This window comes from Alosa pseudoharengus, unplaced genomic scaffold (genome assembly GCF_046254945.1).
Source record: "Alosa pseudoharengus isolate Yale_2024_CS ecotype anadromous, Long Island Sound unplaced genomic scaffold, YU_APseudo_1.1 YU_APseudo_1.1_scf_17, whole genome shotgun sequence".
Taxonomy (NCBI): domain Eukaryota; kingdom Metazoa; phylum Chordata; class Actinopteri; order Clupeiformes; family Clupeidae; genus Alosa; species Alosa pseudoharengus.
The window spans coordinates 10,049,345-10,074,726 of NW_027468640.1; the positions used below are offsets into that span (position 1 = coordinate 10,049,345).

A 25,382-nucleotide genomic window follows, 5' to 3' on the forward strand; every position below is an offset into this window, starting at 1 on the left:
AGACGTTCTTTAATTCGGGACCATTATCGCTCGTTTCAATTTAGGACCTTGCAGTTGGAATTGTCGTTTGCTTATTCAAAGTCTAAAGACAGTCCAAAGTAGCCTGGGCTATTCGAAGTGTCCGTTTATTGCACATCATTTTTTACGTCATTTTGAAGAATGAAGAGCCACTGCATACCTGTGTGTCTTGGCGTGTTGCAAAATCCGTGGAGTTCACTTTATTGTTTAGGTCAGACATGTTACGTTTTTACCCGTATAACTTACACTGATCCAGTTTAGCCAAAGCCCTGCTTCTATCCTCACTGGTAGCTTACAGTACAGTGGTGTGTGGGAGGGGGAGTGGCTAGCGGTGAAAGCCAATGTGCTTCTTTTACCGATATATTTAACGATATCTTTTGCATTTCTTATTCAAACAACGTCAATGATACAGTATGTGTGAAAAAGAATACCCTTATAGGACAATAAAGACTCTATACTATACTATACTACTATACTATACTACATGCCACTGAGTTTCATGATCATCCTCTGTGGGATGATTGTGTTGAATGCTGAGCTGAAGTCAATGACCAGAAATCTTAGATACATAAAATTATTATTGTCTATGTGAGAGTCATTCAGCAAACTGGACTGGGTTCTAGTGAGTTAGAGAGCTTGAGATGTTACAGGACAGAACTATTCCAAACACTTCATGATGATAATGATGTGTGTGTGTGTGTGTGTAATGGGACAATACTCATTTAGGCAGGTCACTGTGTGCTTCTTGCAAACTGGGATGATGGTGGTGGACTTCAAACACTGATTGAACAGCAGCGTGATAGCCTCAGACTCTTGAGAGCTATAATGTTTTAAAAACATATTCAGATCTGACCAGTAATGTTAAATGTTAGTATTAAAATGTTAAAAGTGTGTGTGTCTGTGTGTGTGTGTGACAGAGTGTGAAAGTGTGTCAGTTACTATCTGAACTCATGTGTGTATGCCCAAGTGTGTGAGCATGTGTGTGTGTGTGTGTGTGTGTGTGTGTGTGGGGGGGGGGGTGTGGCATTTGTTTGCATAAAGGACATCGAAGCGGGTTGAATGCATGAAGTGCAATAAATACAGGCAACAGACACCTGAACCAGTCACAGGGGGGTCACTCTCTCAGACACAACCAGCCAGCGTAACCAGAAGGGGTGACAACAGAGGAGCAACTCCAGAGTGTCTGACAGGTAAGACCCAGTTCATCCATCTTAATCAAACCAGCACCTCAGACTTCACACAAGATACTATTTTATTTTGTTTGCCTTACTCTTTGTGTGATGTGTACCAGCCTCCTATTGTTATTATTATCATAGTTATTATTATTTATTATTGGTATTATTATTGTTGTTGTCGTCGTTGTTGTTGTTGTTGTTGTTGTAGAACATGTTGCTTGTAGTACAGATATTTAGTGTTGTCCTATGCAATTTGTTGTGCTGTGTGCATTATGCACAGATTTTGGGGGATTGTAATATTCTTTTTTTTACGTTTTGTAAGTTGATCTGGAGAAAAGTGCCTGCTATACTGAAATCTTAAAGACTACTGTGAAGACTTCAGGAGATCAGACATGATGACTCTGCTTGTCATCGCTACACTGCTGTTCTCAGGTCAGTGTATGTGTGTGTGTGTTTCAGTTATGAGAATGAGACTCATTTACATTTCAAATACATTCATCATGCATCACGTGTGTGCATGTTTATGTGTGTGTGTGTGTGTGTGTGCTCCTCTCTCCACTCAGGTCTGGGCAGTCTCTCCTCCTCTGTGCCACGTCAGTTCCATGTGGTGAAGGAACAGAAGAACTGGAGAGAAGCTCAGCAGTACTGCAGAGAGGAGTTCACTGACCTCGCCACCATAGACGACATGACAGAGAATAAGGTGAATAACATAATAAGTGCTGGAAATGCTTGGATTGGGCTGAAGCAGGGAAAGTGGCAGTGGTCTCTGGCCGACAGGGATTTCTACAGAGAGAATGAAGCAGAGTTCAGGAACTGGGCTCCAGGTGAACCGACTGGAGGGACAGAAAAATGTGTGAATCTGTGGGAAGGAAAATGGTATGATCTCCACTGCTGGTGCCTCAGGCCCTTCATCTGCTATGATGGTGAGCAGACTATATTCATTCATTCAGCAATACATGCAGAAAACCTTTGCAGGTCATAAATCAGTTGCGTATTGCTTCAGGTTCAGTTCAGTTCAGACTCACTCACTCATGAATACAGGTAGCCAAACTGAGCGACAGTTTGTAACACTAACACAAGTTGTAACACCAACGCTAGTTCAGACTGTAAAGCTGTGCTGATTCTCAGTTAACCGTGACTCATGCATTACCACAGGGGGAGACTCCACACATCCCTATGTGCTGGTCACTGATAAGAAGAAATGGGCAGATGCTCAGAGATACTGCAGAGAGAAACACACAGACCTGGCCAGTGTGAGGAATCAGGCAGAGAATGACCAGATAGAGGAAGTTAGAGGACGTGTTAATGGTGCCTGGATCGGCCTGTTCAGAGATACCTGGGAGTGGTCAGATGGCAGCAACTCCTCATTCCGCCACTGGAACACTGGAGAACCCAGTTATGATGGTGGTGCGGATAAGTGCACTGAAATTACGCCCAGTGGTCAGTGGTATGATGCACCGTGTAGCCGATCTCAGAACTTCATCTGCTACGAAGGTCAGTATTTTTTCAGCTTGATTCATTTTGTTGGTGAGTGTTACCATCGTCTCCTTACAGTGTCACTGTCTCTAAATGGTGTTCTGATTTATTACTTGTGTCACTATCTGCTGGTGTGGTTGCCATCTGTCTCTGAATTGTCCATCTGGTCACCCTGCACATGTAGTTACTGAAGATAAAATAAGAATCTCAGAATCTCAACACTGAACACATGCATCTCACTTTCCTCTATTTTCCCTCCAGACATACTGGTTCTGGTCCATGAGAATAAGACCTGGAGAGAGGCGCTGCAGTACTGCCGAGAACACCATGTGGACCTGGTGTCTGTGACGTCCGAGCGGGTCCAGCGCTGGGTGAGTGAGCTGGCTAAAGGAGCCTCCACTGCTCACGTGTGGCTGGGCCTGCTCCACTCCTATGGCCTGGGCTGGTACTGGGTCTGTGGAGAGACCGTCTGCTACAACCACTGGGCCCCAGGACAAGAGCAAGTGGAGTCCTGCAAACACAGAGTGGGGGCAGTGGAGTCTGGAGGGGGGCAGTGGGTCAGCAACCTGACTGAGACCGACAAATTCAACTTCATCTGCACCACTGAAGGTGAGTCCATCTCTCCTTAATATAGACATGAGTGTGTATGTGTGTGTGTGTCTGTGCGGGTGGAAGGTTGATCTTCTGAAAAAAAATAATGTAAACTGGCCTCTTCAGTACATCAATTAAGCCTAGTCCTGGACCGAAAGAAACTTTAATGGAGGAAATAGGAATATTACAGTGTTGGTTTAACTTCAGTTTACGTATGTGTGTGCGTGTATACTGTATGTGCGTTTGTGTGTGTATGTGTGCGTGAGTGTATTTGTGTGTATGTGCATGTGCGTGTGTGCGTGTGCGTGTGCGTGTGTGTGTGTTTAATGTCCTCTTACAGAGCAGTAGGACTGGATCCTCCCCAGTCCAGAGCATCGGAGAAACTCCTCAGGGTCCTAAAGCTCCCATTGATGCTCACCACTCATACACTACTATGAGTACTACTAACTAACTACCAACTACTATGACACTACTATGAGTACTACTAACTATCTACCAACTACTATCACATACACTACTATGAGTACTAGTACTAACTATCTACCAACTACTATCACATACACTACTATGAGTACTACTAACTAACAACTACTATCACATACACTACTATGAGTACTACTAACTAACAACTACTATCACATACACTACTATGAGTACTACTAATAACAACTACTATCACATACATTACTATGAGTACTAACTAACTACCAACTACTATCACATACACTACTATGAGTACTACTAACGATTTACTGACTACTATCACATACACTACTATGAGTACTACGAACTAACTACCAACTACTATCACATACACTACTATGAGTACTACTAACTAACAACTACTATCATATACTTGTCAAGATGTAGAATTTATAAATGCTTACTGTAGGCTACCTGACATGACTATTTCTAAATAATATGATGAACATTTCTTATTTGGAATGTAAAATGTAAAATGTACTATGCAAACTCCTAATAAAAATGACTTTGATCAGCATGATGGTTGTTTGTGTTATCTTACATGCTCATACACTATTTGAGAATCAGGGACAGAGTTGAACTAAATTAACATAGTTAAGTCACAGGGACACAGTGGAACTAAATGAACATAGTTAAGTCACAGGGACACAGTGGAACTAAATTAACATAGTTAAGTCACAGGGACACAGATGAACTAAATGAAGGATGGACGTGTGGTGGACATGTTGCTTGACAATGGCACGCCAGTTAAAGTAGAATTCGGGTTCATGTTCATGTTATGACTTCTATAGTCACAACGTGTACAAATACCAACGTAAAATGAGAAACATAAAATGTTAAATGTAAAAAGCCTCATTGAAACTACTGATGTTTTGGGCCCCTTGTCCTGTGTGGAGATGCTGGCCAGTAAGATAGAATGAGTGTGGCGCTCTGTTCTCAGCACTGTGATGCAGGGGAGTGGCTCTCTGCTGCCCTCTACTGGCAGAAGGTGTAGTGGCAGGTGGTGAGTCAGTGGTCATTCCTAATGCAATATAGTCTCTCTGTGCTTCAGACCACATGGGATGCCCGGTCTTTATCAGCCTGTGGTCATCTACATCTGCATCTACAGAAACCATAACTCCAAGATGACGGAACCACACATACACACACACACACACACATACACACACATGTAAAGAACTTTGAGCTGCATTATGTTGTGTATGAAAGGTGCTATACAAATTTGACGTCACTATCACACACCAGAGGCCAATCTCACTCTCATTACAAATACTAGGCAAGGTAATTCATCACTAAATTAACACTATAGATAGAAACACTCACCCAAGACATTTTCCTTCTTGCTAAACCATAGTAAGCAGTTCTAATAACTTATTGATGCATTTCCTGTATTTGTTTTCCGAGCTGATCTCATGAACACACTTTTTTTGAGGACGGAAAAGTCAGGTCCTCCGAGTTTACGGTCGGCATAAAGGCAGTAATAGAGAGGCTGCAGGCTGCAGTCAGGACGTTAATGGATCATTAGGCACACCTGGTGCAGGCTATAAGAACACCTGTCACTCTCCCTTTCCCACCGCTTCCACTCCTCGCTCATATTTTGCCACCTTCCCCTTTTGACGCACACACACTTGGACTCACTCCTACTCACTCACACACTCACTGGGCCTCACTGTCTGACCAGAAGAGACCATTCTCACAATAAGTAACTTGTCCATAACCCACTCCAACACTTTTGCATTCCCAAATATTGCCAACACTATCTTCCCATCTCAGGCCATGTTTGTCGCACGTGTTTTCTTATGCAAACACATTGGGGGAAGGTCACAACAATGAACTTCACAGCTGAAGGCAGATTGAATGCATGACATACTAAAAATACAGGCAACAGGTGCCAACACAAAACAATTTAGTGATTTAAAGACAAGTAAGGTGCATGACAGCAAAGCATTTATGAATCGTCACACCACATTTGTAGTATACCATTTACATTACATTACATTACATTTGGCTTACGCATTTTTAACCAAAGCGACTAACATAGTAACAGTTAAGCTTTAAAGTCATTTTCAATGTCAATTTTAGGACAATTTAAAAACGGTAGAATACAGTAAGAATAAGTGCATCAGTGAGTGCTGTTTTTAAACAGTTGAGTGTCAGTTCAAGACAGCTGGTAAGTGCTAGGATCAGCGAGACTAGTTGTAAGTAGTGCTATGAGAGGAGATGTCCTCTAAAGAGCTGGGTCTTCAGGAGTTTTTTGAAAATGGAGAGGGATGTCATTGCCCTTGTAGGAACTGGCAGTGTGTTCCACCAACGAGGAACAACAGATGAGAAAAGTTTGGATTGGCCTGAGCGTACCGGTGGTAGAGCTAGATGTTGTTTGTCTGAGGAGCGCAACGGTCTGGAGGTAGCGTATGTCTGTATGAGGGCATTCAAGTAGGTGGGAGCAGAACCGGAGACTACTTTGTAGGCAAGCGTTAGAGCCTTGAATTTGATGCAGGCCGCCATAGGTAGCCAGTGTAGCTGGATGAGCAGCGGGGTAACATGTGCCCTTTTGGGTTGGTTGTAGACCAGGCACGCCGCCGCGTTCTGGATCATCTGAAGGGGTTTCACTGCGCAGGCTGGGAGACCTGTCAGGAGGGCATTGCAGTAGTCAAGTCATGAGATGACTATTGCCTGAACCAGGAGTTGGGTAGCGTCTTGAGTCAAGTAAGCCCTGATTTTCCGTATGTTGTAGAATGCGAAACGGCATGACCGGGCGACTGAGGCAACATGATCTGAGAAGGTTAGTTGGTTGTCGAGAACAACTCCTAGATTTCTTGCATTCCTGGTAAGTGAAACAGACAGGGAGTCAAATTTGATGTTGATGTCGTGGTGTATGGTAGGTTTAGCTGGGAGGACCAGCAGTTCAGTCTTTGAGAGGTTCAGCTGGAGGTGGTGAAAAACAACTGACTGAAAGCAAGGGGTCATCAGGTGGAAAGGACAGATAGAGCTGTGTGTCGTCTGCATAGCAGTGGTATGAGAAGCCAAAGAACGGATAATCTGTCCCAAGGAGGTGGTGTAGATCAGTGATTCTTAAACTACGTGGGGTCGCCAATTATTTTCTGTATTCAGTCTGAAATTATTATTAGGTGAAACAAAGGAAAATAATATTGGCCTTTTCTGCCTTTTTCTTATTTACACGCAGTTAAGAGAAGAGAGAGAATTTGTATGGGATACTGGTCCGGTGATAGAAACAATAACTATCTGCTCCCACTATGCAAACTCAACTTGTTCCCGCTATTTTAAGTAAAACAAAACAAAAGACATAGGTAGCCTACTAGCCAAAATGGACAGGTGGCTGCTTAAAAAATTTAACAAAAGCTCGGAAGTGCCATCTACCAGTGCGTCTACTCCTCCGTGATCCTCAGATGGGACAAGTCTACAGGCCGGTGAGAATAAAAAAGAACAAACGGTGCGTCGACTTTATCAGAAAGAATTTCTGAAATATGCATTCACTTGCCAAGTTAAAGATAACCTCGACCACCCACAATGTGTGATTTGCGGCGATGTTCTGGCGAATGAGAGCTTAAAACCTGTCAAAATGAAACGACATCTCAAAATACAGATGTCGGCTCAGCACCGTGGAGGAAAATCTCCGTGTCGCCGTATGCAGCATTCCTCCTAGAATTAACTTGCTATGTTCACGGAAGCATGCCCACCCTTCCCATTGAAATTGTTAAAGATAGTAAACCAGAAAAGGGAAATAAAAAAATATTGTTATTGTTATCGCCATAAATATAATTAATGTAACGTTGTAGGCCTAATGCTGCATGTGTATGTGTGTGTGCGTGCTACGCATAGCGCTCTGATCATGGCGGCAGCCTACACTTGTTTAATCGTGATTGTTTGGTTTTCTCGGTTCTTGTTCATATGGAGTAAATAAAACAAATGACTTGCTTTCTATTTTTTGCTTGATTTAGTTGTTAACGTTTGAGGGGGGTATTTGAGTAAGGACTTAGAATGGGTTTGGGGAAAGTGGGGTCGCCAGACCTCGCCATACTTTTTTATGGGGTCGCCAGACAAAAAGTTTAAGAACCACTGGTGTAGATAGCAAAGAGAAGGGGGCCCAGCACTGAGCCCTGGGGGACCCCTGTGGTGAGATGGTGAGGTGCAGATAGCTGACCAAGCCATGATACATTAAACGAGCGTCTTGTGAGGTAGGATTCAAACCAGGAGAGAGCAGAACCGGAGATTCCCATGTTAGAGAGTATAGAGAAAAGGATGCGGTGATTAACCATGTCAAAGGCAGCCGATAAGTCAAGCAGAATGAGTACTTATTTATCATGTATTTGTGGCTGCTTTTACAGAGACAGGAATAAGACACGGCTTAAAGGATGAATACGAATATGAAAATGCCATTAGAAAAGAAAAAAGGATTATTCTATAGCAAAACACTTTCATATTATGCACAATAGCAATCCAGATGCAGTCTCATGGTTGAACTTCTGGAAGTTCTACAGTCTTGTTGGATATGCCATTTCTAGGCTTTCCCCCAAAGAATTGCACTGTGCCAGTGTGCCTATACTTCAGAAGGCACTGTTGCGACCTATTTTTGCCTACCATCAAATGCTTGACCTCTAGAAAGCTGAGACCCTCCGTGTCTCATAACAGGCTAAATGGAGAAATGGATTTCCAGGGATGCAAACAGAGGGATGGTCAAAAAGGAGTGAGATTATCGAAGCCCATGCCCCCGCAGGAAATATCATATAATTACATTTTGCCACCACCTCTGCCATCCAGGGCTCACCCTATTCACACAAAAATGTGTTTGTGTTTGGCTGTCTTGACCTCAATCTCCGTTTCAACCTGTAACCCATGAGCGGATGATGAACTTTCGGGCCCCTGGTCCCAGATGTATTAAGGGCCCCCCACTTATTGCCGTATATGTGGGAGGGGGGGTTTGGGGGTCCTCCCCCAGAACATTTTTAATTTTTCTGATGTGATTAACTGTATTCTGGTGCATTTTGGGGATGGCCAATACTAAATTCAATCAGATTCATAGCCTACATCCCGATTTGTTGATATTGAGGCAATGATTCCTTGCAAAGGCTTGGGCATCAGGGCCCCCTGACCCCGGTAGGCCCGTGCAGTAATCCATCCCTGCTGTAACCAAGACCAGTTCCACTTTGTTTTACAACCCTCATCCACTTTCTTAACTGTTAGTGCCTCACTCTCATCAAATTCTCTCATTCTGCAAATGAAAAGTTGCATATATTAGCCATAGTGTTACCCTAGATCTGACAGTATCATAACAGAGTGCAAAATAGTTCACTTCACTTTCTCAATGCGCCCCAAAATAACGTTCTTCTGCACGAAAATGTACAGTTAAAATGTATCAACAGTAGTGCGGTCTGTCTGTTAGGATAAGCCCACACATCAGTTTCTCGCCCTTATGTGGTAGGTGTCATTGAAAATAAGTCAGTTCGTCACTTGTCACTTCGGGTTGCATTTGCGAAAAAGGCGCGCCGTTTGCATCCCTAATTTCAGTCCTTCTCTGTTATCTTTACTGTCTGAGGTGCGTTCAAATGTGGCTAACAGTGAGGAACATTCGTCGTAAACATGTTTTCTTTGAACAGTTCAATTTGAACGATTTGGTGTTAACATTCCATTGTAACGGTAATTGCATTGTTGCCTTCTATTCGTCAAACTCACGTCCAGTTCCACTGTATGTTCGCGGAGAACTACCTCCTCCGACTGTTTGCGATTGTTCAATAACGGAAAACTGTTTGCAAAAGTTTGCAAACATTCGCCTGTGTATGTGAATTTCAATGCACCTCAGGTCTCATCTTATCTATATGATGTACAGCCACCTAGGGTGTTTGTAATTAGGCTTCCCTACACAAAAGTGGAAACTGTGTCCGAAGAAGGCGGTTTGTGGATTATGAAATAAACATCAAAATAAAAACTTTCCTATGTGTTTGCTAAAGAAGAGTGTATTGGATTTTCTCTTTCTTTAGGTCTCACTGGGCCTCACTGTCTGACCAGCAGAGACCTTCTTGTCCACTATAAACTTGTTCATATGGACAAGAATATCACTATAATTATTTTTCTTTTCTTTTTTAAAACACATTTGCTTGCCAACAATGGACAACAGTATCTTCTTATCTCAGGCCATGTCTGTTGTGCTTGTTTTGTTATTCAAACACAGTGGGGAAATGTGGCAACAATGTGAACTTCCATGGCACTGTCTGAGGCCGAGTAAAACCACAGTGGCACTGTATACCCACAAGCAACCCAGAGAAGCCTAGTCCAGAACAGGAAATGGACTTTCCTGGAAGCTTCTGCAGGGATGCCAACTCCCCCATACCTCCCCCAATGGGGACCATGGTGACTAATCTCCATCAATATTTTGAGATGAGAAAATCCACCAATATTTTAGCGAAATCCTTTGTGCTATTTGGTCTATTTCCGATGGCCAGGACGACAGCAAAATAAACTGTCATTTGATTGTCTGAAACCAAAGGAGGTTATATGACACGCACGTTAGAGTGTCAAAGCTTAGGTCCGTTTCACACCGGGTGCGTGGCGTGAACGTGGCGTGTCTGTTGCGTGTCAGTTGCGTGGCATTTTCTATGTCTTTACACACCAGAAACGTGTCTGACACTGCGCTCATGCGGCCATTCAGCCTACATCTCTTCACTTCAGGCGTCGGTTCTATTTCTAGCATGCACACGTTTCGGCGCGGCTCGAGCCTTGCCTGAGACGTGCGTGTCACGCAGGCGGTGAGCAAGGTCTAACCTGTTAACATGGGAGCCGAAATAAAAACGGACACACCGCACAGCGGACACGCTCACGGCACGCATCCGGTGTGAAAGAGGCTTTAGGCTACTTCGCTTTGCGGTGGCACTAACATTACATTACATTACATTACATTACATTACATTTGGCTGACGCATTTTTAGCCAAAGCGACTAACAACATGGTAAACAGTTTAAGTTTAGAGCAATTCTCAACAATATTAGGACAATTTAAAAAACATGCTACGGTGTTAGTGTGTGGGAGCGAGGATTAGGAACTCTCTGTCTGTTGGTGGCTGTACAAGTCTCCCTTCTGTGTTTGTCCTCCAAAGGCGACAATATTTCTGTCCCCATCAATGCTGAGACCAAAACTACGCCTTTGCAGATCATCGTAATTGTTACCACGTTATTACCAGCGCTGTGGGGAGGGGCAGTGGGTATGGAGCCCTAGTGCCACTCAAAACATATAAAAGATGGATCTTTTCTTTTCTGAATGTCCAGGCGTCCAGGGATACACGCCATTCCCTTAATTATAGTTCAATGATTATATGCCACTGACTTTCATTATCATCCTCTGTGCGATGATTGTGTTGAATGCTGAGCAGAAATCTTAGATACATAAAATTATTATTGTCTATGTGAGAGACATTGTTTTTTGTCATTCAGCAAACTGGACTGGGTTCAAGTGAGTTGGAGAACTTGAGATGTTACAGGACAGAACTATTCCATACACTTCATGATGATGATGTGTGTATGCAATGAGACCATAGTCATTTATGTGTATGCCCAAGTGTGTGAGTATGTGTGTATGTGTCTGGGGGTGTGGCGTTTGTTTGCATAAAGGACATCGGAGCAGGTTGAATGCATGAAGTACAATAAATACAGGCAACAGACACCTGAACCAGTCACAGGGGGGTCACTCTCTCAGAGACAACCAGCCAGCGTAACCAGAAGGGGTGACAACAGAGGAGCAACTCCAGAACTGTCTGACAGGTAAGACCCAGTTCATCCATCTTAATCAAACCAGCACCTCAGACTTCACACAAGACACTATTTTATTTTGTTTTCCTTACTCTTTGTGTGATGTGTACCAGCCTCTTATTGTTATTATTATCATAGTTATTATTATTTATTATTGGTATTATTATTGTTGTTGTTGTTGTTGTTGTAGAACATGTTGCTTGTAGTACAGATATTTAGTGTTGTCCTATGCAATTTGTTGTGCTGTGTGCATTATGCACAGATTTTGGGGGATTGTAATATTCTTTTTTTTACGTTTTGTAAGTTGATCTGGAGAAAAGTGCCTGCTATACTGAAATCTTAAAGACTACTGTGAATACTTCAGGAGATCATACATCATGACTCTGTTTCTCATTGCTACACTGCTGTTCTCAGGTCAGTCTATGTGTATGTGTGTTTCAGTCACGAGAATGAGACTCATTTACATTTCAAATACATTCATCAAGCATCCCATTCCATGTGCCCTCCATTGAACCCATTATGTGTGTGTGTGTGTGTGTGTGTGTACTCCTCTCTCTCCACTCAGGTCTGTGCAGTCTTTCCTCCTCTGTACCACGTCAGTTCCATGTGGTGAAGGAAGAGAAGAACTGGACAGAAGCTCAGCAGTACTGCAGAGAGGAGCTCACTGACCTCGCCACCATAGACGACATGACAGAGATGGAGAAGGTGAAGAGCATTATCCATGAAGCAGGTGCTGAGAAGGCATGGATTGGGTTGAAGCAAGGAAGCAGTCTTAAGTGGCAGTGGCAGTGGTCTCTGGCCGACAGGAATTTCTACAGAGAGAATGAAACAGAGTTCAGGAACTGGGGTATAAACCAACCAGGGGGAGAGACAGAAAAATGTGTGAATCTGTATGAAGGAAAATGGCATGATCTCCACTGCTCACAACCCAGACCCTTCATCTGCTATGATGGTGAGAAGACTATTCATTCATTCAGCAATACATGCAGAAAACCTTTGCAGGTCATAAATCAGTTGCGTATTGCTTCAGGTTCAGTTCAGTTCAGACTCACTCACTCATGAATACAGGTAGCCAAACTGAGCGACAGTTTGTAACACTAACACAAGTTGTAACACCAACGCTAGTTCAGACTGTAAAGCTGTGCTGATTCTCAGTTAACCGTGACTCATGCATTACCACAGGGGGAGACTCCACACATCCCTATGTGCTGGTCACTGATAAGAAGAAATGGGCAGATGCTCAGAGATACTGCAGAGAGAAACACACAGACCTGGCCAGTGTGAGGAATCAGGCAGAGAATGACCAGATAGAGGAAGTTAGAGGACGTGTTAATGGTGCCTGGATCGGCCTGTTCAGAGATACCTGGGAGTGGTCAGATGGCAGCAACTCCTCATTCCGCCACTGGAAAACTGGAGAACCCAGTTATGATGGTGGTGCGGATAAGTGCACTGAAATTAAGTCCAGTGGTCAGTGGAATGATGCACAGTGTAGCCAACCTCAGAACTTCATCTGCTATGAAGGTCATTCTTTTTTCAGCTTGATTCATTTTGTTGCCGAGTGTTACCATCGTCTCCTTACAGTGTCACTGTCTCTAAATGGTGTTCTGATTTATTACTTGTGTCACTATCTGCTGGTGTGGTTGCCATCTCTCTCTGAATTGTCCATCTGGTCACCCTGCACATGTAGCTACTGAAGATAAAATAAGAATCTCAACACTGAACACATGCATCTCACTTTCCTCTGTTTTCCCTCCAGACAAGCTGGTTCTGGTCCGTGAGAGTAAGACCTGGACAGAGGAGCTGCAGTACTGCCGAGAGCATCATGTGGACCTGGTGTCTGTGACGTCCGAGCGGGTCCAGCGCTGGGTGAGTGAGCGGGCTAAAGGAGCCTCCACTGCTCACGTGTGGCTGGGCCTGCGTCACGCCTGCGGCCTGGGCTGGTTCTGGGTCTGTGGAGAGAACGTTTGCTACAGCAACTGGGCCCCAGGACAAGAGCAAGTGGAGTCCTGCAAATACAGAGTGGGGGCAGTGGAGTCTGGAGGGGGGCAGTGGGTCAGCAACCTGACTGAGACCGACAAACTCAACTTCATCTGCACCACTGAAGGTGAGTCCATCTCTCCTTAATATAGACATGAGTGTGTATGTGTGTGTGTGTCTGTGCGGGTGGAAGGTTGATCTTCTTAAAAAAAAGAATGTAAACTGGCCTCTTCAGTACATCAATTAAGCCTAGTCCTGGACTGAAAGAAACTTTAATGGAGGAGATAGGAATATTACAGTGTTGGTTTAACTTCAGTTTACGTATGTGTGTGCGTGTATACTGTATGTGCGTTTGTGTGTGTATGTGTGCGTGAGTGTATTTGTGTGTATGTGCATGTGCGTGTGTGTGTGTTTAATGTCCTCTTACAGAGCAGTAGGACTGGATCCTCCCCAGTCCAGAGCATCGGAGAAACTCCTCAGGGTCCTAAAGCTCCCATTGATGCTCACCACTCATACACTACTATGAGTACTACTAACTAACTACCAACTACTATGACACTACTATGAGTACTACTAACTATCTACCAACTACTATCACATACACTACTATGAGTACTAGTACTAACTATCTACCAACTACTATCACATACACTACTATGAGTACTACTAACTAACAACTACTATCACATACACTACTATGAGTACTACTAATAACAACTACTATCACATACATTACTATGAGTACTAACTAACTACCAACTACTATCACATACACTACTATGAGTACTACTAACGATTTACTGACTACTATCACATACACTACTATGAGTACTACGAACTAACTACCAACTACTATCACATACACTACTATGAGTACTACTAACTAACAACTACTATCATATACTTGTCAAGATGTAGAATTTATAAATGCTTACTGTAGGCTACCTGACATGACTATTTCTAAATAATATGATGAACATTTCTTATTTGGAATGTAAAATGTAAAATGTACTATGCAAACTCCTAATAAAAATGACTTTGATCAGCATGATGGTTGTTTGTGTTATCTTACATGCTCATACACTATTTGAGAATCAGGGACAGAGTTGAACTAAATTAACATAGTTAAGTCACAGGGACACAGTGGAACTAAATGAACATAGTTAAGTCACAGGGACACAGTGGAACTAAATTAACATAGTTAAGTCACAGGGACACAGTGGAACTAAATGAAGGATGGACGTGTGGTGGACATGTTGCTTGACAATGGCACGCCAGTTAAAGTAGAATTCGGGTTCATGTTCATGTTATGACTTCTATAGTTACAACGTGTACAAATACCAACGTAAAATGAGAAACATAAAATGTTAAATGTAAAAAGCCTCATTGAAACTACTGATGTTTTGGGCCCCTTGTCCTGTGTGGAGATGCTGGCCAGTAAGATAGAATGAGTGTGGCGCTCTGTTCTCAGCACTGTGATGCAGGGGAGTGGCTCTCTGCTGCCCTCTACTGGCAGAAGGTGTAGTGGCAGGTGGTGAGTCAGTGGTCATTCCTAATGCAATATAGTCTCTCTGTGCTTCAGACCACATGGGATGCCCGGTCTTTATCAGCCTGTGGTCATCTACATCTGCATCTACAGAAACCATAACTCCAAGATGACGGAACCACACATACACACACACACACACTATGCATTATGTGTATGAAAGGTGCTATACAAATAAAGCTTATTATTATATTATTTTTATTATTTTCTTGTATTACAGTTCAGGGTACAGAACAGAGCATGCACCAATGGCAACTAGACATTGATAAGTCAGATGAGGAGGAGATGGGGTGGAGGTGGGTTGCAAAAAAGCTTGCAGAGAAGGCGGCAAGAGTAGGCAGGCTACGGCAGTTTAAATAAGGTGAGAAATGGAGATCTATGTGAAAGGTCGCTGGATTTCTCCTTTAAGAAATTAAGTAATATATAAATCATGAATAAATTCATGCATGAATTCCTGATAATTCATGTAACCTTACAGTAAAGTGTATAGTAAATACGAGGTCAATTAGGAGCCAACTTTTGCTTTGTGTGTGTGTGTGTTTGTGTATGTGTGTCCTACCCTTCAAGTTGACAGGCAAAAGTCATTGTGGTCAGAGTTATCTTTATTAAATGAATTTGTAAAGGTAAAAAGTATTTAGCGACTGATTGTACCCAGGGGGTCAGGGAATCCCAATGGATAGAACAGGCTTAGAACAAAGGCACACAAGTTAAATGTAATTCAGTTCAGGAAGACAGAAGAGGTGTCATAGTAGCCTACAGACAGCCCAATACCTAATCTGTTACACACTCTTTATTTCAGAGAATTGGGCAGCATAGTTTGTGTCATGAATTTTTAATTCAGTGTAGTTAACATAGAACACACCGGAACCAGAAGAGAAAACGATAAGAGTTCACTGCGGGACAGGCAGATTACAGTAATGGAGTCAATAAAATTAATTAATTAATTAATTAACACACATGTCCATAATGAGCAAAGACACTCACCCACAGTGGTGCAGATGAAGTTCAGTTTGTCGGTCTTAGTCAGGTTGCTGACCTACTGCCCCCCTCCAGACTCCACTGCCCCCACTCTTTGTTGGAAGGACCCCACTTGGTCGTGCCCTGGGGTCCAGTGGTTGTAGCAGATTTTCTCTCCAAAGACCCAGTACCAGCCCACACCATAGAGTGGAGCAGGCCCAGCCACACGTGAGCAGTGGAGGCTCCTTTAGCCCGCTCACTCACCCAGCGCTGGACCCGCTCGGACGTCACAGACACCAGGTCCACATGATGTTCTCGGCAGTACTGCAGCGCCTCTGACCAGCTCTTATTCTCACGGACTAGAACCAGGTTGTCTGGATGGAAAATAGGAAAACAAGATCCCTCTGTTCAGTACTGAAGTTCATCTAAGATTCTCCTTCTATCTACAATGACTAAATGAGTTGGGTGACCAGATGGAAAATGCACAGAGCATGCTAGAGCTATAGATATATAGCTATTTGTATGTAAGGGGTCAAAAATAAAAGAGATGGTAACACCACTAGATGATGAAAAGAATCAAGCTGAAAAAAGACTGACCTTCATAGCACATGAAGTTCAGATGACTGTTACATTCTTCATCATTCCACTGACCACTGGACTTAATTTCAGTGCACTTATTCGCACCACCATCACCATTGGGTTCTTCAGTTTTCCAGTGGTGGAATTAGGAGTTGCTGCCATCTGACCACTCCCAGGCATCTCTGAACAGGCCGATCCAGGCACCATCAACACATCCTCTAACTTCCTCTATCTGGTCGTTCTCTGCCTGATTCCTCACACTGGCCAGGTCTGTGTGTTTCTCTCTGCAGTATCTCTGAGCATCTGCCCAGTTCTCCCCCTCAGTAACCAGCACATAGGGCTGTGTGGAGTTTCCCCCTGTGGTAATGCATGGGGTCATATAACTGAGAATCAGCACAGCTTTACAGTCTGAACTAGTGTGACTGTAAAAAACAGTCGCACAGTTTTTGCCTGTATGGATTTATGAGTGAGTGAGTCTGAACTGAACAAATGTGAGTACCTGAAGTCATACCCTTACAAAAATGAAATGTTTGCTGCAGATTTGCAGCAAACTTGTAGGTGATTTGTGGCAAGAATGAGTTCACTAGAAAATATTGCCAGAAGTTTGCTATTGTTGGCTGCAAGAGACAACAATGAGAAGTTTGCCACTAGTGGCAAATGTGTTCTCCAGTGTCTCCATCACACTTCGCCAATAATGCCAAACTTCCAGTGAACTTCTAGTGACAAACCTAATTTGCATATGACATTGCTGCACATTGCCAAAAGTCAACCGTTAATGTTTGCCAGAAACCTAATTTGCATGTGAAAATATAACCTTGCCGCAAATTTGCAGCAACTGTTCACCAGAAACCTGAAATTTTTGTAAGGGTCACCAACTGAAAAACCAGCAAAACCTGCAAAAGTTTGCCTGCATGTATTGCTGAGTGAATTAATAGTCTTCTCACCATCATAGATGAAGGGCCTCTTTATACTGCTGAGGTTAACATACCATTTTCCTTTCCACAGAACCGCACATAATATGTGTACAACATCTGGTTATATTCCAGCCTAGTTCCTGAACTCTCTCTGGAGAAATACCTGTCGGCCAGTGACCACTGCCACTTAAGACTACTTCCTTGCTTCAACCCAATCCACATATTTCCAGCACCTGCTTCATGGATCATGCTTTTCACCTCCTCCATCTCTGTCATGTTGTCTATGGTGGCGAGATCAGTGAACTCCTCTCTGCAGTACTGCTGAGCTTCTGTCCAGTTCTTCTGTTCCTTCACCACATGGAACTGATGTGAAACAGGAGAGGAGAGAGATACACACACACACACAGAGAGAGAGAGAGACACACACCCCCCCCCCACACATACATACACATACTCAACCCCCCCCCCCCCACACCACCACACACACACATACATACACAACCCCCCCCCCCCACACACACACACCACCACACACACACATACATACACAACCCCCCCCCACACACACACACACACACCACCACACACACACAAACATACACAACCCCCCCCCCCCCACACACACACCACCACACACACACATACATACACAACCCCCCCACACACACACACACACCACCACACACACACATACATACACAACCCCCCCCCCCCCCACACACACACACACACCACCACACACACACATACATACACAACCCCCCCCCCACACACACACACACACCACCACACACACACAAACGCAATGGTGTCAGTGCTGGGCATACAGAATGTGATTCATGATGAATGCATTTGAAATGTAAATTCTAATAATGAAGAGTTTCGTTCTCTTAAAGGAGAATTCCGGTGTGATATTGACCTAAAGTGTGTTGAAACATGATACCGAGTGTGAACGTATGTCTCATAGCTCATCTTGGCTTGTCCCCTGCACTCAGAAAGCTGGCGCTAGTTAGCCGATGCTACCAACAGTTTTTTTGATGTGGGTGCCTCGGGCATCGGCCTAGCCATGCAAATAAATCACTGTTTTACACCATTTACTAAGCTCAAAGTAGCTCCATACTTTATTGGTAGACTTCCGAGGGCCCTGACATTTAAAACGAGACATTGAGAACTTTGAAAAAGCACTGGTAGTTTCTTTACAAGATGATTTCAAGGAATTCTCCTTTAACTCAAAGACACACACACACACATAGACTGACCCGAGAACAGCAGTGTAGCAATGAGAAGCAGAGTCATCCTTTCTGAATGCCTCAAATCTTTAAGTGTACAGTTGTCTAATGGTATAGCAAGCACTTACAAAACATAAAACCCCCAGAATATTACACACCACCAAAATTAATGCATAATTCACTGCACAACAAATTGTATATGACAACACTAAATAACAGTTAATACCAGACATGGGGGACTCGAGTCACATGACTTGACTCGAGTCACATTTTTTTAAAACTTGAGACTTGCTTGATCAACATGTATAAAAGACTCCACTTGACTTTGACTTGCTATTCATGACTAGGCTTAGACTTGAGACAAATGACTTGAAATTACTTGACTTTTTAGATATTAAGGAGTTAACTTTACGATTTTAGAAAATCTGCTTAGGTGCTGTTGCATGCGTCACGCGAGCAGGGGCGTGCAGAGACCTTTGAAGGGGCAGGAGCTCAAATTGAAAAAAAGAGCACATGGAACAAAATTTCCAGAAAACGTGTTAACTTTATTTAAAACTTAATTTTGATTACAACCCAATAGAGAATACATAGGCTAGATGCAAATTATATCAAAATAAAACATCTTCCATCACACTGTATCCACAAAATAAAAATATAACATTTGAAAAAGTGCAGCATGGAATCTTGCATCATGCTACCACAAGTTAAACTCAAAAAATACCTTGTATCCTTCCATCAGACGGTATACAAACTATATTCTCAAAAATAAAGCATCTTCTATTCAATCATTTCACACTGTATCCACAAAATAAAAATATAACATTTGAAAAAGTGCAGCATGGAATCTTGCATCATGCTACCACAAGTTAAACTCAAAAAATACCTTGTATCCTTCCATCAGACGGTATACAAAATATATTCTCAAAAATAAAGCATCTTCTATTCAATCATTTCACACTGTCCACAAAATAAAAATATAACATTTAAATGCAAAAGAAATGCAGCATGGAATCTTCCATCATGCTACCACAAGTTAAACTAAAAAACACCTTGTATCCTTCCATCCAACTATATACAAACTATATTCTCAAAATAAAACATTTTATTCACGATTTCACACTGTATCCACAAAATATAAATCTAACATTTAAATGCAAGAAATGCAGCATGGAATCTTTCATCATGCTATCACAAGGTAAACTCAAAATAGAACTTGTATCCTTCCATCAAACTTCCCTGAACAAACTGATCAACATCTTGGACAATGAGTGTCACCCACTCCACAGCACTATTGTTAAGCAGAAGAGCCTGATCAGCTGGAGACTTCGCTCACTGCCTTGCACAACTGACAGACTGAGAAAGTCCTTTGTCCCCAGAGCCATTGAACTGTTCAATGCCTCACTTAAAGGAACACGCCACCCAATGTCAGTAGTAATATATGTTCTTACCTTAACTTTCACGAGTTGAGTCATACCTCTCCCGTGTCCGTACGTGCACTCAAACGCTCTGGTGCGCGGCTGGACTGTGTTAGCATGTTGCTATGCTAGCGGGCTTTGACGGCAACTAAGCGTAGGAGTAATCAAAAACATCCACGTGTTACCGACTTAAATACAGTTGCACGAGTAGTTGATAGAAATGCTACGGCCACGCAACGTGAAACGTGGCGATTTTCCAAGCGAATAAACCGGAGAACTACAATGTGTGGCGCAATAGCACTTGGGAGTACTTCGACCTAGCGTAGTAGTATTGTTAACACCTAATTGTAGATCCTATCCACCACAGAGTTTAGAATCCATGCTGGATCGACCCTCAGCCTCTCCCTCCCCTCTGAGCGAGAGAGAGGCACACACACTAGAGATGCGCTGATGGGCTATTATTTCAAACATAACTGCATAGCAAAACTTTTCATCAATCAGCCATCCATCAACACCAAAGTTTTTTGACCAATTTTCGAAATGGCACCCGCCGACCATCCGCTGATTGTTTTAATGTAGGCTATATGGGTGATACAGCGCTGCTGACGTGAGGCTAGAAAGCCCTTGCCTGTTCTAGGAAGACTGATCCAATGCAGCAAATATATTAAAAGGCTAAAGTCGTACATTGGCTATGTTGTAGCCTATCCCCAGAATATCAGCAGCAAACTCAGTCTCTGTCTCGCGAAACAGTCTCCAAATAAAACGCACATCGCCCTGTTGCCTTTTCTGCCAGCTTGTGAAAATATATCGTCCAAAATGCTTGATTGCATTGCATTCTCCACATTTTTAGCTACATTTTCCTGTACCACATCAGCATTTTTGTTCAGTGAATCTTTTGTAAATTGCTTTACAATTACCGTCGGGCCCATAGGCCTATTGCCTGGCTTGCCTCAGCTTCGGTCACGTCCTTTTACAATTTTATCATTGTAATAAAAAACGCAATTTGCCACATAATTTCAACATGCTCCTGGCCTACTAATTAATGCCTATTGTACTTTATTTTTTGCAAAAAGAAAGAAATCCTTGATAAAATAACAAGTCATTCACATTATAGGCTACTTTACACACTGTTATGTCAGGGTGACTGAAAGCCTGTTCTGAAGACTCCCATTCATTTTGACTGCACGAGCGCGTCTTTTTCAGACAGACAGCGCAATTCATTTTAAAGCAATTTACAAAAGATTCACTGAACAAAAATGCTGATGTGGTACATGAAAATGTAGCTAAAAATGTGGAGAATGCAATGCAATCAAGCATTTTGGACGATATATTTTCACAAGCTGGCAATATAGGCAACAGGCCGATGTGCGTTTTATTTGGAGACTGTTTTGCGAGACAGAGACTGAGTTTGCTGCTGATATTCTGGGGATAGGCTACAACATAGCCAATGTACGACTTTAGCCTTTTAATATATTTGCTGCATTGGATCAGTCTTCCTAGAACAGGCAAGGGCTTTCTAGCCTCACGTCAGCAGCGCTGTATCACCCATATAGCCTACATTAAAACAACCAGCGGATGGTCGGCGGGTGCCGTTTTGAAAATTGGTCAAAAAACTTTGGTGTTGATGGATGGCTGATGGATGATACGTTTTGCTATGCAGTTATGTTTGAAATAATAGCCCATCAGCGCATCTCTAGTGTGTGTGCCTCTCTCTCGCTCAGAGGGGAGGGAGAGGCTGAGGGTCGATCCAGCATGGATTCTAAACTCTGTGGTGGATAGGATCTACAATTAGGTGTTAACAATACTACTACGCTAGGTCGAAGTACTCCCAAGTGCTATTGCGCCACACATTGTAGTTCTCCGGTTTATTCGCTTGGAAAATCGCCACGTTTCACGTTGCGTGGCCGTAGCATTTCTATCAACTACTCGTGCAACTGTATTTAAGTCGGTAAAACGTGGATGTTTTTGATTACTTCTACGCTTAGTTGCCGTCAAAGCCCGCTAGCATAGCAACATGCTAACACAGTCCAGCCGCGCACCAGAGCGTTTGAGTGCACGTACGGACACGGGAGAGGTATGACTCAACTCGTGAAAGTTAAGGTAAGAACATATATTTCTACTGACATTGGGTGGCGTGTTCCTTTAAGGGAAGAGGAGAGATAGACTTCTCTGCATAGTCTGTCTGCCTCTTCACCCCCTCCATGTTTGGTACTGTCTGTCCACTAGCCACTTATACCACTGTCTTTATGCCTCACTGTTTGCGTGCTATATTAGCACATTAGCACATATGCATAACCCCCCCCTCCATGCCACAGCCGAACTGTGGCCACATTTTCTTAAATAGTTAAATATATAGATATATAGACTTTACTTTACTTTATTTCTGCATTGTTGCACTGTTGACTTACTTATTTGCACTATCACCATTGCACTACCACCATGACACTCATTCACACAGAGCACCTTACCATACCTTACTATGCACAGAGAATCACAGGCTCAGTCCCTGCCTCAGTCATTGCAAGCGCCTCTGATTTATTAATCACCACTATGTGGATACTGTTTTTAGAATTGATTTAGATTAAGTGTTAGTATAATTTGTATTTTAGTATATTTTTATATATTGTATTAAGTGTTAGTATAATTTGTATTTTAGTATATTTAGCATATTCTTTATCTTCTACTGTCCTCACTGCTTAGTTGTGTTTTTATATTATATATTTTAATTACTCTTTCTGCTGTTAAAGAATGTGTTTGTGTTGTATGTATGCTGCTGAGACCTTGAATTTCCCCTGGGGATCAATAAAGTATCTATCTATCTATCTATCTATCTATCTATCTAACTATAAACTATATTCTCAAAATAAAACCTTTTCCAAAAAATGCAGTATGGAGTGTTGCATCATGCTATATCCACATGGTGAACTCTATATTCTACATACATGTATGTGTGTGTGTGTCAAAGGCCCATCTTGTGATGCTGTATATTGTTCTTCAAAGCAACAGTTTTCGGTTTGCCATGTCCTTGAAAATGTGTATGACGACACTGTGTTTAATAAGGATATCTTTCTCAATTGCCAGCAGAAGGTCTCACAGCCTTTCATCATGACAAAGGCTGCGGAGTTTTGTCTTCACTAGCTTCAATTTTGAGAAAGAACGCTCCACCGCTGCAGTTGACACAGGCAGTGCCCCATATGTTTTTATCAGCCCTGTCAGCTCTGGAAAAACCAAGTCGGCATTGTTTTCTTTTACCACGGAAAGCATGGATGCCACACTGGGGAGGCAAGAGTATGAAGAATGAAAGACTTTCAATTCAGTCAACAACTTCTCCTCTTCATCAATTTCATAAAACTCACACAGCTTCCCAACAAATTCCAGTGCTTCTGTCTTTGCCAGTTGTTTTGCACTATGAGATGATGAAAAGCACTCAAAATATCCCATGTGGTGTTTGCTCTTCCTTTAAAGCGCCTATGAAGCTATTGTGTCATTGTGTCCAAAAAAACATAGTATACTTTAGCACGGTAGTAGTCTTGCAAAGTTGGAAAGGAATAGTCAGTAACAGCTGATGAGGCATCATACTTGAACTTGTCTGGCACTTTCCTCTTCCTAGCTTCTCCAGGGATTTCAGATGGGGGGTACAGCCCCACTGATGCAGCCTTCACTGTTGTCTGTTGGTAAATGTCTTCGAACTCTTCCTCTGTTCTGCAGTGGGCTAACCTTTGCAAAACTCCATCTACAATCCTGAATGCTGCAGCTTGGTCCATGCAATGCATCAGAAGCAGCTGCAGTCACTTGGAAGACTGGACAGGTGATCTCCAGACACAAGAAAAACTCAAAATTGATGCCCTTGAGAAGACTCATTGCTTCACCAGCTGCAGCATCAGGGGGATCTTGCAGTGTCATTTCCTCAAGGAACATCAGGTGGAAGGACCTTCCTTAGAGTCTTGAGAGCTGTTTCTCTGCAGGCCCACCGAGTGTCTGACAGCTTCTGCAGCGGGCGCTGATTGGGGTACATTCTCTTTTGTGTTTCAATGAATGCTGAATGTCTTTTTGAAGAGTTGGCCACAAATGCATACAGTTTCTCAACCAAGTTGAAAAAACTGAGAAAAGAGATGTTTGATTTTGCACTTTCAACCAACACCAGGTTAAGGCAATGAGCTTGACAATGCACATACAAGGCCTTACAAGGATTTTGTTTTAGAATCCTTGACTGAAGGCCCGTAGCGACCACTCATATTCGCAGCCCCATTGTAACCTTGACCCCGAAGGTTCTCCATTTTGAGGCCATTTTCTTCCAGCAAAGCCATGACTAAATTTTCAAGAGCATCTCCACTTGTTGAATGCACAATACAGACCTGCAGGAAGCGCTCCTTGATTTCCATGTTATGTACATATCTGACAACAAAGGAAACCTGTTCATTGTGTGCAACATCTGTGGTTTCATCCATTAATATGGAAAATATTTCACTTTCTTGTATCTCTTTCTGGATCTCACGCTTCACTGATATAGCAGTTTCATCATTTCCCCTGAATGGCAATCCCTGTCTGGCCAAGAACAGAGTTATGTCTATCAATCGAGACAACACTTCCCTGTTTCTCTCCCTCTCTTGTTGTCTTGCGGCTTGCCCCTGGAGATCAGCTATTTCAAAAGCAGCCTGCAATGCATTTTTCTTAAATGTGTTCCACCTCACCATAGCACACATATGAGATTCTGATGCACTGTGCTCTTTAATTTTTTCTAAAGCCTGCTTTACCCCTGCTATTTTCCAGTTGTTTGGGAGACCTGTGTGTTTTTCATCGTTTAAGAAGAGACGGCAACTGAAGCAGAACATGGCATCAGCACTTGGCGAATATTCTAACCATGGATTTTTGTCATACCATTGTTTCTGAAACGAGCGTCCTTCTTCATTCTTTGGAAACAATGAAAATACTGGCTGGCAGGGTACAATATTAACGCACACCTTGATAAAAGTTTCATCATACTTTAGATTGAATTTCTGGACATGGGCAGGATCAGTTGGGTGTTGTAAGTGAAGTAAATTTGGGAATGACCCCTCACTATCTTCATCTTCTTCCTGAGGTGTGTCCCTGACATCCTGGGTTTCTGTTTCACACACACTTTCTCCTTGCTGTTCTTCAGAACTTCCCTCTTCCAGTATAGTTTCTATCTCTGGATTTTCTACATCTTGCACACTTTCTGTACTTTCTTCCTCAGTATCTCCCTCCTCCATATCAACATCTGTCTGTGGCTTGGCTGTTTCCTGC

At 42.8% G+C, this 25,382-nt stretch overlaps 2 protein-coding genes and 1 pseudogene across 3 annotated transcripts; 2 read left to right on the top strand and 1 right to left on the bottom strand.

Annotated features, from left to right (window-relative positions):
• Positions 1-1,111: 1,111 nt before the first annotated feature.
• LOC143127941 (C-type mannose receptor 2-like) lies at positions 1,112-4,260 on the top strand. The gene is made up of 6 exons (XM_076289628.1): positions 1,112-1,208; positions 1,516-1,625; positions 1,757-2,116; positions 2,349-2,687; positions 2,931-3,278; positions 3,601-4,260. The coding sequence occupies exons 2-6, from the start codon at positions 1,586-1,588 to the stop codon at positions 3,606-3,608; spliced, it is 1,095 nt and encodes a 364-aa protein (XP_076145743.1). The 5' UTR covers positions 1,112-1,208; positions 1,516-1,585; the 3' UTR covers positions 3,609-4,260.
• A 7,169-nt stretch (positions 4,261-11,429) lies between these two features.
• Positions 11,430-14,525, top strand: LOC143127943 (C-type mannose receptor 2-like). 2 transcript variants are annotated; one of them, XM_076289629.1, is made up of 6 exons: positions 11,430-11,512; positions 11,805-11,914; positions 12,066-12,452; positions 12,683-13,021; positions 13,257-13,604; positions 13,907-14,525. In XM_076289629.1, exons 2-6 carry the CDS (start codon positions 11,878-11,880, stop codon positions 13,912-13,914), a joined length of 1,119 nt encoding a protein of 372 aa, XP_076145744.1. In that variant the 5' UTR covers positions 11,430-11,512; positions 11,805-11,877; the 3' UTR covers positions 13,915-14,525. The 2 variants fall into 2 exon arrangements, with proteins under 2 accessions (XP_076145744.1, XP_076145745.1); XM_076289630.1 differs by lacking the exon at positions 12,683-13,021.
• A 1,053-nt stretch (positions 14,526-15,578) lies between these two features.
• On the bottom strand, positions 15,579-24,499 carry LOC143127872 (C-type mannose receptor 2-like; annotated as a pseudogene).
• Between the last annotated feature and the right edge of the window lie 883 nt (positions 24,500-25,382).